The sequence below is a fragment of the Pelobates fuscus genome, chromosome 7 (genome assembly GCF_036172605.1).
Source record: "Pelobates fuscus isolate aPelFus1 chromosome 7, aPelFus1.pri, whole genome shotgun sequence".
Lineage (NCBI taxonomy): Eukaryota > Metazoa > Chordata > Amphibia > Anura > Pelobatidae > Pelobates > Pelobates fuscus.
In genome coordinates this window covers 146,958,229-146,971,995 of record NC_086323.1, presented here as the reverse complement: position 1 = coordinate 146,971,995, position 13,767 = coordinate 146,958,229, and the positions used below count along the sequence as shown (strand labels likewise).

The window sequence follows — 13,767 nt, the reverse complement described above, 5'->3', positions numbered from 1 at the left end:
AAATATTTGGGTTATTGGCCACTGGGCAGCAAAGGATTTTGGGAACCTTAGTCATAGAATAGTTGCAGGGCCGGGTACGGACAATATTGCTCTAAACCGGCTGCATGGAAGGGAACCAATCACTTGAACTGATACTTGTGTTCATAATTAATAATTGAAGTACAGATACTCCTCACTTACCGACCGGGTTCCGTTCTTAAGACTGAAATCCCTCTACTCTATGTTTGGGGGAATTTCTCCAAACATAGACAAGCGCAACAGATCAGGGAATCCCTCAAATCTATGTTAGGGGAACAATCCCCGTACATAGACCACTTCTCTAACGTGGGGAATCCCCTGAATCCCCACGCTAGAGAGCTGGCCGTAAGTGCGAGCCGTCGTAAAACAGGTAGGTCATAAAGTGAGGACCACCTGTACATTAAGTGCTGGCACGCAGAAGCTTACTCAGCCAGTGGAAAATTTGACATCAAATCTCTGATAACACCAGTTCCTTTCATGTGAATGTTTTGGTAACATATATATATTGTGCCAAAACAAGCACAAATACACACAAGAAAAACATTCATAACATAAACAAACACTGACATAATTAAAGCTGAAAAACTACTACATACCTTGGGCAAGAGATTGCAGTGGAAGGGTTGGCTGCCCCGGCTGGAGAGACAGGAGGCCTTGCCGCTGTAAAGTCATGAGGTGTTGCTGCTGAAGCTGTTGCATTTGCAGTAACTGCTGTTGGAAAGCTAACTGCTGAGTAGTCACTTGCTGCTGCTGCTGCTGTTATGAGAAAGAAGGATAAATTGACACGTGTGTGGGGCCTGCAATCTCGACATTCCGCATAACAGATTCTCTTATCAATGGGGCACTTTCGATTTTATATGCTTCAATTTAGCCATGCTCTCGGCTGTAGCATGTGGATATATTTATATTAGATTATTCGACAGTCTTACCTAGGCAGCTGGAAAGGATATGTGCATAGCAACATCAAAATATATATGTTTAAGGAACAGGAATATTTATTGGGATTTTTGGTTGTGGTCATACTATAGAAAAAAAAATGCTCTAGCTTTACAAAGCAGGAGTATTTTTTGCTTTCCTTTCAAGCCTAGCACATCTAAACAAGGTTTTTGCATGTATGTCATATGAATCAACAAAAACAACCAAATCGTTTTTAAAAAAATACAATAATTCTCATTCAGTAAGCCATATCACAAGAATTATATGTATGCTTTGATTGGTTTAAAACACACTGTATTGTTATCAATGTTGCTTTTTTCAAAGTCTGAATTATCTAAACATCATAGTTGAAACACAGATTCACTAATGTCTTCTCACGGGATTTTTTATTACAAACGATTGTAATGGATAGCATTTTCCCATTGGTAGAGATGGTAATACATACATATGAAAAGAATTAGCATCACAAAAAATGGAAAGCACATTTCTCTGTCATTCAAAGGGTTACACTACATTAATTCTCATTAAGTCTTAGGGTTTGCGGAGAGACTGCGAGCAGATGTTCAGAAGTTAGGTAGGTTATCCCCTAACACCTAGAAGGAGCAACGCTTGATATGACTCTTGGAGGATTAAACACAATTTGTTCCTCTGAATTCCACTCTAGTGGGTAGAACTTGTAATGTACAATTGTGTATATTTGTTATGTCCACTAAGAGAGAGACAGGGGCTGCCTCCACTGAGATTGAAACCATGAGTCTCTGAGGTGTTACGCGAATGTGCAGCCTCTCTGACTGTGGCGCTCGATAGGCTTCTAAGTGCTCTGTTTATCACTTGTGACATAAATAAATGAGAAAAAAATCAGACCTTTGAAGAAGAAAAACTTCATCTAATATTGTTAATTAGCCATGACAAACGATGAAATAACATTGTAAATCTTTCATAGAAACAGCGACTGGATTTTAATTACACACATTCATAATTTAGCAAACAACATCTTACTTGAACAGGAGAGCTTAATATGTGCGCTACTCCAGGCTTTAGACTGATGTATCTACTGGCGTAAAAAGAGCGTCTTTTTTTTTCCGCACTATTTTTTTATTTTCCATCTACTCCCCATATCTCCCTTTCTTTTGTTCTTTACAATCCAGGCGAGGCGTTTTATTTGATAAGTATCTTTTTAAGTTATTTATTGTACAATGAAAGGATGAGAAAACTTTTGTTGTCTGCAAAATCAACACATCACATACTACTGTGTGTCATTTCATTGTGCTGGCCCAAAAAAAATTTATGTAGGTTTCCTCTGTAATTATCTGAGAGATAGCGAGATAATGCAGTGCAATTGTACAATAAACAGAAGGAAATTATCTAATATCCCAGATCTTCTGGGAATAATATCAAGGTAGCGATCTTATCCACTCCATGCATAACTGCTACAGAAAACAGATTAACTGTTTGGATACATATAGTGCACAATGTGTTTTCAATTTGTTCTTCCAGAGAAACAAATATGAACTCGTCACCTGTGAAGGAATGCTGAATTTCTACCACAAAAGATTATGACAAACGCAGAAAATTATACTGTCCAGTGATTTCTCAGGGGTTAGTAACAGTTGCAACTACCGAATAAGTGAATGATTGGGAATTTGAGAAATGTTCCTGCAAAATCACTTTCTATATCTTAGCTATATTGTTTTACTCATCCATGACAAAGTCAACTTCAGATAACAAAAGTAAATGGTTGCAACAAACTAGTAAAATCTTCAGCAAATGTAGACAAAAGTTATTCTTAAAGAAACACCCACAAATTTATTTAATATTTCATATAGAAATCATGTAAGCCGTGACATGAAAAAAATATGCATCCTTCAGTTCTAAAACCAATTCCGGAAGGTTCATAATATCAGGAAGTATTACTTTACTGAGAGGGTAGTGGATGCATGGAATAGCCTTCCAGCTGAAGTGGTAGAGGTTAAGACAGTGAGGGAGTTTAAGCATGCGTGGGATAGGCATAAGGCTCTCCTAACTATAAGATAAGGCCAGGGACTAATGAAAGTATTAAGAAAACTGGGCAGACTAGATGGGCCAAACGGTACTTATCTGCCGTCACATTCTATGTTTCTATGTTTCATAAGAATCACCAGTAGAGCACAAGGTGACTCTTCTAGACTGTTCCCACTTAGCCTTGGAGACTGCATTATATTTAAAGCTCTACTGTTTAAATCTACCTTGCACAAACTTAAATCCTTTTGTCTGCTATCGTCTCTTTCTTTGTGACTTTCTATTGGCTGCTATCTCATCTGATATTAGTTCCATGAAGATGTATTCTGTGAGACATCCAATGAAAGTATAGAGTTCAATATATACTCTGCTAATAGTAAATCAGAGATCAACCAGTGGGTTTTGAGAGGGAAGAGAGCAAACAAAAGGAGCAGGTGGAGCCAGAGAACAGGGTAATAATGAAAACATTGGCCCTCAAAGGGATATGAGGCTTTTCTGAGGAAGATGTCCCACAAACAACGAAAGACTGCGTTAATGGATGAAAGCATGCTTGTGTGATATACATATAGCTTTCACCTCTATGTCCATGGCACAGAAGTAATCAAGAATACTTAAACACTGAAATGACATGTAATTATCTATTCGACTAGACGGTTCAACTCCAAATGACTTCAATCAAAAATCTCCACAGGAGAGGAAACTACAACTAAAGATTGTAGTGGAAGGATGAGATAATAGGAAGAGCAAAGTTTTTCATGGGTTCAGACTTCTTGAGCAGGGAAATACATCAGTTCCATTAGGCACGGGGAAAGACTTAATTTCCACTAGGCACTTATGGGTGTTGATCTTACAACAACAACAACAACAAAAATGACCAAATTAGAAAAGGCATCAATAAATGACTATTATATATACTGTCAACGTCTCAGGATTCAGGTCAATACGTGCACATTGGAGGGGATGCAAGGTTGACTACAGATGCGCTTCTTTCATACTACTTGTGATTCCCTCCTTCAAACCTTTTTTTCTAATGTTTTTACACATGGGCCTTCTAATTTGACTCACAACCAAGACATCCGTAGCTTGGTCCTTCGCAGCTTAGGTTTAGGTTGCAACTCATTATATTATCATGCCCATTATCTATACACCACAACCAAAATGAGGATAATAAAATAACAGGATCAGTCTCACAACTAGGTCTATGCTATAAATACGTTGCATTACATGCAAAAGAAGGTTAGGTAGATTATTGCTTAGAGACGTATACACTGAATCTGCCATTTTAAACAGATTTTTTTTTTCCCCAGAAGTTTATTGAGCGTAATGTGCCCTAAGTTAAAAAATTAAAAACCCCATAAATAATATCAAAATAACTGCATTTATGGGCTGCTAGCACAAATATTGAGAAGCAGGCCTCCACAACCCTACATCAATTTGTTGGACAACAAAACACAAAACATTTCTAGGTAGTTCCAACTTTAGTTCTAAAAGCTGAAATATAACAACATGGATATGAAACGTGTGTAAAAAGAAAATATACAAAAAAAAAAATAATAAATAAATAACTAAAACATGATAAAAAAAAACAATAAAACAAAATAAACATGCAGAAAAAAATCCACACACAGCAGTCATCATGAAAGTCACTAGTTTTCATAAACCACTGTTTGCAGCTTCTGTGGGTGCGTGGAATTGAATGAACAAATGGGGCATAAATGGATGACACCATGCAGGTCAATGAAGGATGATGTATAAACATATGTTTCTCTGCATCAGGTGAAGCTAACAGCAATCCAGATGTTACTGAATTACAACAGCCACAATGTTCTAACTTAGAACTTAGAATATATAGAAAAGCTAACTGTCAAGGGTCCTGGAGTACGAATACAGCAGGTGAGCAACTGTTCAGCCATTCTTTTTCTAAATACACTTGGACTGCTTTCTCACTTGGAACCTTACCCTTTGTGAATGTTCTAATACTTCTATTCTTGTTTTACATCACAGATAATGAACATTGTAAGTTAAGGTTTTAATTCCATAAGGACCAATGATTAGAAAACATATATAGGATGACATGTTCGGAAATTTCATAGTGTTAAAGAAACCTTGTTCGGCTGTCACATAATATCTTCCAAGACATTTTGCAATCTTGTAAAGTAAGTAAAGGAAAACTGCATTTTTTTTAAAAGCACATGCTTCTCTGTCACTTAAAGGGTTAAACTTATTTGGCCATCTTCCTTGGTATCTCCTGCTAAAGTTAATACCAGCTTTCTGGGTTGGAAAAAAAGGCAGGATATAAAAGTATACAGGATGCATTGTCCATGAAAGAGAGTTTGGAAGCAATCTATGTTGCCAAACTGTGCTCCCCACCCAGTAACCAAACACAGGATACAAGTCAGTTTGTTTACTTCTCACAATTGAATGGTACAAAAAAGGTCTCCGCTTTGCTCTGTTGACAGGTCAGTAGTCAGTGTTAAAATGCTGAAATATCCTGATAAAACTTGCAATTTTGTTCCCCTCCCTTAAGCGCCTGTCAAAGGTCTGTTTCCCTTTCTGGGGTTACTCCCTACTGCCTAACATAAACTGTCATAATGCTCAATAAACTAGCCTTTTCAAACATGTCAACTTCGTATACAACAGCATTAGTCCATTTGTTCACTTTATTCACTGACTTTATATACTCTGCTTATCATTCTTTAAAGAAAATTCTTTGTTAATATGTTTTAGGTTCTGGAAGATATATGATAGCTTCCTAACATCTACCATCTCAATGACCCTATAAGCCAATTAAATCCACCTGTGTAGATGGACCGGACCTCAGATCTCCTACCAATTACTTTGTCTGTCACTTGTTATTTCTGAACTTTCTAAAACTAGCTGAACTTGCACTAGCAGAGAATTTTGTTTTATATATGAAATTACACGAGTCACCTCGTCTATCCCATTCTTATGTCCATGCTGTCACTTCTGCACTACACCAGCTCTACTCAGATCTCCTTCTTCTGCAACCCTCCCCAAATTGTTGCTCTTCCTCTTACAAAGAGATCTTGTTCTACACAGAGTAGTCCTGTTTGGGTTAATCTGCTGTCTATTTCAATTTAAAGTCAAAGTATGGCTTGTACTGAAAAGCTATATATTTCAATGAATGCCTTTTTGTATGCAGCCAGCTGTACGTAAGGGTTGAGAAGTCAACTTCTGGATATACATATAAGCAAACTGATAAAATATTAAACAAAAACTCAAAGGGAGACTATAGTCACCAAAACACCTTTAGCTTAATTGAGCAATTTTGGTGTATAGACCGTGCCCCTGCAGTATCACGGCTCAATTCTCTGCCATTAAGGAGTTAAATCACTTTGTTTAGGAAGCTCTTGTCACACCTCACTGCATGTGACTTACACAGCCTTCCTAAAAACTTCCTGTTTAGAGTCATCTAATGTTTATTCTTCCTCCAGTATGCAGTTAAAGATCAAGTTACAGTGCAGGAGATACAAACTTTTAAAATGAGTTACATCTGATTGAAAATTAAACCGCTTTGTTTTCATGCAGGCTGTGTCAGTCACAGCCTGGGGAGGTGTGGCTAGGGCTGCATAAACAGAAACATAAGTGATTTAACTCCTAAATGGCAGTGAATTGAGCAGTGAAACGTCAGTTTCATGGTCTATGCACTAAAACTGCTTCATTAAGCTAAAGTTGTTTTGGTGACTAGTGTCCCTTTAATAGTTTTATTTTCTTTCTTAGCATACTATTTTGGCAGGAGCAGCTTTGATCATCGGGCCATGTTCTTTATAATTTTCAGTTTTATAAATACATATTTAACCTGTTTACACTCAAGTGACAACTGACTTAATCTGCCACTAACTCAAATGTCCCTTGAATATACCTTAAATCACATAAAACCTTTGCTCCACCAATTTCAGCACATCTTCATCATATGAGACTATGGATATTTCTAACAGATCATTAAAAATTACATCACAGGAAGGTTGTCTTCTACATTTCCTTTTTTCACTGAAGGAACTCTGAAGCTATGTATGAATTATAGAGGTGTCATTTTGGAACACCATAGGTATTTTTTTTTTTTTACAGGGAACCATTTTACATGTGTCAGGTATATGCCTTCAGCATGGAGAGGCCTCCACTAACTCTGACTACTAAGCAGCACTTTTGCCATCAGTCAAGCAGGAATGGATGCAATGTTGTCCAAAGATGGGAACACAAGCTAAATAGGTTGCTTTAAGAGAATGTGAGGAGTCTCTACGGACAATAAGTGATGGGTTTTGTATCCTTGGTGGTTGTGGACAAGTGGTGTACTTTCACTTTTTTTTCTGTACCTTTTACGTAATTCCCCCATCCTTAGTCTATTTTTATTTTTTTCATATTACATAATACATCAAAATAATTAAAAACGTTATATTTTTATTTTACTTGGGCCTCCAAATGCTAATATGTAGCTATATTAAAAAATAAATTACACTCATGTGCACTGAGTGGCTGCAATGACAGCAGGCTAGCGACTGCATTTAAGTACTACACCAAGTGTACACCAAGATATACTACACCAAGATATAATGTTTTCATGTCCCATTTGATAGTAAACTTAAAGTCTTATATTACTACTACTGTGTAGCCTGCATTTGCTCTGTCTCTGGATATATAGGGCTTGTAGATGCCTTTGCAGGTCTCCAGTGGCAGCTCACTCATATTAGCATTTTTGTTTGCAAGATTTTTTGTTATTTTGAGAGCACTACACCGAATGTTAATGTCAGTGCAAATCCAAATAAATGTACTTGGTAAATGAATACCTATGGTTGCATACAAAGGTTAGCCTTTACACAGCAGGGTGGGCGTACAAATCTTTTTTTCAAAATACTAATCTTTGACATTTGAATATCATTATTTTAGGAGGAGCTACGGTTAACCATGCTGGTGATAGGGAAGACCAGGCAGAGGTCCAAGTTATACTGGAAAGTGGAGATGAAGGTAAGGGTTTTAACAAGGTCAAAACTTTTCCATTCAGTGTTTAAGATGACTTCAAGAATTCCTTGGGTACTGTGAATGTGGTACAGTCAGCTAAGGTAGCCAATGGCTCATTAAAGTGATTTTAATTAGAGAGGCACTATAGTCAACAATACCATTTTAATGTAGTGGTTTTGGTGTCGATAGCCTGTCCCTGCAGTCTTAGCATTCGAAATGCCACCTTTTCAGAGAAAAAAAAGTAGTGTTTACATTGATGCCTAGTAACACCTCTACTGGCAGTCACTCAGACGGCCACTATATGTAGCGTCACTCAGACAGCACTGGTGTAGCGTCCCAACGCACTGCATGGATGAACTGAACGTTCCTCATAGAGATACACTGATTTGATGCATCTCTATGAGAAGATGCTGATTGATGCATCAGAGATGCCACACATGTGCAATAGTCTCCCAATGCATTCCTATAGTAAAGCATTGGACTGGCTAAGACCATCAAGATTGATGATCTCAGCCATGGAGGCTGGGCCAGCCGCAGCGAGACTAGCACGGCATGGGAATAAACGTGAGTAAAATCAACTTTTCTAAGTGATCTAAGGAGGTCCTAAATAGTTAAACACTATAGTGTCAGGAACACATGTTTGTATTCCTCATATTACAGTGTTCCTTTAAGCTATGCAGACTGAATGTTACTTTTTACATGAAAGGGTTAAAAATAATATAACACTGGGTTTTATTTTAATGCTTGAGTCATATGAGAGGAAATAACGTTGTAAAACTAAAAGTTAGTCCTCTCTCTCCTCCGGGGAATAAAAGTGTTGCTACTGGGTAGGTCCCTTCCTGCCTGTGTCAGCCAAACTGAACATTTCATTTGTCACATTGTATCAGAAAAAAAATTCCAACCACTAACACCCATCAGGAAGAACAATGGGGGTCACCTGTGTGAGTGCTGCTTATACAAATAGAGGGACTGCAAGAAAAATCTACATAGAGATGCTATTTAGAAGTTCCATGTTTCATTGTTGATTTTTCAGAAAAAGCTTCTCCTGGCAATTTCTTGCACCGCACCTCTCCCCCCGCCCCCCTTTCCCTTGAGTTTATCTGAACTTTCTAGTGTCTCGCAGCATGGAAGCCCGTATTATAAACCCCTTCTAATACACCATGTATAAGCCTAATAAGAAGTGGCAGGAAAAAAGCACCAACTACAATCTATGGTAACTGATAAGAATGACAGAGGCAGCCTTTTATGGTTGGCCTTCAAATATAGAGTTAAAGATCTTTTTAAAAAAAAAAAACTAAAATTTTGATGCCTTTGAAAAGAAAGAAGCACAAAATAACAACAGGGGGTTAGTGCCTGCCAGCCACAGGGGAGACTCTCCATAATTCTTATTCTCCCTTTTGATGGCTGATAGAAATCGGATTCAAAAAGGCAATAGCAGACGGAGCAACCCTCTTGAGGTTACAGCCATTTCCTGTGATCATGTATAATGTGCTTCAAAAGTTGGTTTTTACCAATTCTGTTGATCAATTGCGCCTCCTTCTTACCCCCCCTTTTTTTTCTGTACTGTTTACATCTGATGTGACTCAATGACAAGCACTGTCTGAGACTGTGAAACAGAACTGTCATGTTGATTTATGAGAGCATCAAACCACTGCTTGTCCAAACTGAAGCTTGCAGTTCATTAATTAGAGAGTTGTGACTTTGAAGTCAGCTTTCAGACTGTGGTTTTTAACATTTGGCTTAATTTATATGCTCTTGAATGTGGATCTCCAAGGAAAAAACTGAAATTCCCTTCTTGTCTTTGAACTTCTTTTGACCGCACAATAATCATTTCTTTGTCCAGAGTGATGCCTGCATCCCAGAGTCATTAACGCGCATTGAATTGCTACTGATGAGTAAGCCCCACTGAATTAGAGAAACAGCCAGCAAAACAAAGCTGAGAGCATTCTGCCCCGTGATATCTCACAATTACATGCATCCCCTCCCTATGCCATTTCCATTTTAATTACAGTTAGCCCTTTAGATTTACATTTTAGACACTTTTTAATCTGTTCCCTTTTCTGCAGGACTGAAGTATTTCTAATAATGAAAAAAGGATGGTGGAAAACATAATGTATGTGTCCGACTCAATACAGCAAACTGCCCCTCGCCGGCTTTGTTTAAGCAAGAATCCAGGGTTTCGGCGCTTTCCACGCAGCGGTGTTTACTACTTCGCGAGGAAAACAGAGATGAAATATCATCAGGGCTCTGCCAGCGATGATTTTCGTTCGTGTTACAAATGCTAAAGACAGATCAAAGAATCAAAGGCTGTGTGTTACATGCTTATTTTCATTTTGTTCTAAACCCACTGCACGATGATCGACAAATTCACACACTACAAAATAACAACTAAAAAAAAAAACGTGTTATCGCAGTCAGATAAAATGTTCTGGTGATGACTGTGACCTGTCCTAATGATTTTCCTAAGATGTTGTAAAAGTTCTGTAGTGAACACATTGTCTACCTGGCCTATAAGTCAAATTACATTACATCCTTTACCTTCTGAGTGACAAGGGGAGCAACAAACACACATACATTTTACAATACTAATAATACCACAGTATATGCTTTCTTAATTTATTAAACAGTACGTTTAGCAAAAAGAGCCAAATCTGTGAATCACTACAAATCACTACAGTGAGAATTCATAGTGAAAATTGAATTTAAGGTCAAATCAGGCCTTTTTCTAGTTTGGCTATTTTACCTTTATTTTGAAGTTCACTCTGAATTCATTGTGAAGTCTCAATTTAGTGGATAACCCAGTAAGAGTGCTAGGCATAGAAACAACCGTAATATTTTTGTATCACCTCTCAGCCAAATAATTGCAATATTACATTGATAGTTGAGGTAAAGAATAATGTCCGTGAAACGTGTGTCAAAATTATAGTCTGAACAGAATGCCATTTTTCTGTACCTCTTTGGGTTGTTTTCCTGCATGCTGTTGCTGTATCAGCTGAATCTGCAACTGGTCTTGCTGTTTCTTATAAAATTCTTGCAACTGCTGCTGCAAATAAAGGGGGCATAATGGTGAGTGCTACATTGTACAGATAGAGCCAATTCTGTCCATTTCAGTGTAATACACAAAGTGTGATTTGAAAAATAGTATCCCTTTTATCTGGAATGGTCTGACCTTTCGTTTGAAACTTGACAATAAATTCAGTGCACACAGACTATTCTTGGCACTGCCGTTTTGAAAACTAATCTCCAAAATGTACTGATGGAAAACAGGCAGTTTTCTGAGCAAACTAATTAAAATAAGGCAAGCGATGACCTTTGTTTGTAACAACAAAGACAGGGTGCCCTTGATCGGGGAGCGAGGTAAATCTCCCTTGTAAAACACGTGCATCCACTTAGAATTATATTTTTCAAATGCATTTACTTGTTGGCCACTGTACACAAATGTCTTTACCTACTCAATGTAATTACAGGCTAGCTGGGATAAGAAATGAGGAAACCAGCTCTAATAGAGATGAAATGTATATAACTAGCCCTAGCAAAAGACAATTCATACGTTTATATAGGGTATTTATAGTAACAAGAACGACATAAAGTTGAAATATGGGACGCAGCTCTAAAAACTAAAGAACTGAAACTCCTAACATCAAGTACCAGTTGCCATGGGTGCACAAAGTTGTGGTCTGCAAACACTTAGGTTTGTTATTAGGGTTTATTATCCCTGAGCTTACAGTCTGCTACTCGCATCAAAAAATAACTCTGAAATAGTATACTGATCAACCGACCGGCAGACGGTGAATTATATTAGTGTAATGCATAATGGGAATGTTAACAGCTAAAATCAAAGTCTGTGGTTGATCCGAGGAGGTTTTTTGATCTACTAGTAATGTATGGATATGCAGCCATCTTTGTTTGCGTATTTGACACTAACAGGGCCTAACTAATCAGCCTTTGAAGAAAAATATTTTTTTTTTCGTATTTGCACATCAGAATAGATGTCTGCACATCCCGGACATACTACGTTTTTTTTCTATGTTTATGTCCACTGGAAAGAGGTGTCAGGCATCTACTACCCTTTCTGCAAAGTGTATTTACATACCACTAACAGGTATACTTGGTCCAGATTGTGTTACAGAACAGGGCATATATATATTCCTTATAGTAAGTATATTGATATTATACCACATGATACAAAACAAATGTAAAATTCTGCACTGTTGATCAATATACAATTGAAATGTTAAATGAAACAAATTAGATCCTCAATATATTTCTATACATAGTAACACAATGAAAACAAAGGTCAAAGTACATTAATGGTCCTTTGCTACCCTCTGTTAACTTACACAGGTTATCAGAAATTCTAAATTAATTTCAAATTTTAATGCCGTAATAGCCAAACTCTAAAAAAAATAGCTGACTTGGAGAATGTTTTCAAATCACGCCAAGCAGCCTAAAAGTTGGGATTACTGGCAATTCACACTTTAGTTAATAATACCAAAAGAATGTTTCAAGGGGATAAAAAAAAAAAAATCACTCACACTCCTTTACACACTATTTTACAATGCAGGCAACTTGGACATCACTGTATAAAGCAAGGTCTGGCAGGAGAATACACTACTGTTTATTGCAGAAGAGTAATTTGGGGGGTCAATCCATGTGCCAACAGTTGGTTGGTTAAATTACAGTTATTTTTGCTGTTTATATTGTGATTAGTTTAAGATTACATTCAGAATTCAGTGTTTGTGGGAAATCTTGGTGCTATAGAAAGTATCATTCACTTCCTGGCTTTATTGGAGCTCATTGCAAATCCTACATAGCCTGGAAGAACTTCAAATGTATCTTTTTTAAAACTTTTTTTCTTTTTATATTTTTTTCTATAGTGCATTAAAACCTAGTGACCCTTTAATTAAATGCTATGGTAGCCACCGTAGCATATGCTTTAAAAGAAAGGCTAGTACAGCCAGCTATGTGGCATCCTTGCTTGCTATTCTGCCCAGTTTCCAACCTCAGTAAAAAAAAAGCAAAAACTAATATTTACTAAGATTATTTATTATTAATGGTATAGGGAGACAAGGGAAATATTTGGTTATGTGTAAAGAACCATTCTATTCCTATTGTAGAGTTATGGAACATGGAACATTCTTGCTTCACTTTTAGAACATTGCCTAACAATCACCATTTTTACATTCCTTCAGTGTGTAGGAATTTGACAGGGTTTTTTTTTTTTTTAAACATTGTTTAAGTAAATTTGCCCACACATTACCTGATGAAGCATGAGGGCCTGTTGCTGTTGTATCAGAACCTGTAGTTGTTGGGGAGTAAGCACTTGCTGTTGGAGGATTTGTTGCATTTGCTGGGGAGTGATAACTTGGGGTGTCATCATAGCCACTGATACAGGGACCTAAAAAAAGGAAAAAGGGTTGAATATAGAGAAAAACACTAGCAGATGATCACAGCTTAGCAATCGCTATATTACTTATGCCTGCCTAGAACAATGTCTACTTATAATGTCTCTATCTTAGGCTCCTGAGCTGCAGGAAGCTAGGAGGAAAGCAGAAACCATGGGTATGGTTCAATTCATAGAAGTGAATTCAGAGAACCACCAAACCTCCTAAAGTAGAGGTGGCAATCCTCTTGACAAAGCTGACGATCATCACCATTCAGGTTCTACAGAGACAGTGCCTTGGAATCTCCATTAGTTAATATAATCATAAACTATCTAGACATACACCTAGACCAGATTAGTTTAAACTTTTTGATAGGGACCCAAATTACATAAAACACATTAACTTTTAAAATGATATCAGTAGCCCAGTCTTCACTGTGATATAATAATGTTTT

At 37.3% G+C, this 13,767-nt stretch overlaps 1 protein-coding gene across 7 annotated transcripts in view; it reads right to left on the bottom strand.

The window, feature by feature from the left end:
- The window catches only part of FOXP1 (forkhead box P1), a 691,275-nt gene that overhangs the window by 77,542 nt on the left and 599,966 nt on the right, over nucleotides 1-13,767 (bottom strand). For 6 of the 7 annotated variants that reach the window (XM_063426763.1, XM_063426764.1, XM_063426765.1 and 3 more), the window contains 3 exons: nucleotides 13,190-13,327; nucleotides 10,883-10,972; nucleotides 615-777 (listed from right to left, as the gene is read on the bottom strand). In XM_063426763.1, the coding sequence (XP_063282833.1) occupies nucleotides 615-777; nucleotides 10,883-10,972; nucleotides 13,190-13,327 (391 nt within the window). The remainder of the gene's footprint in view (nucleotides 1-614; nucleotides 778-10,882; nucleotides 10,973-13,189; nucleotides 13,328-13,767) is intronic. The other variant, XM_063426766.1, reaches the window with a different exon arrangement.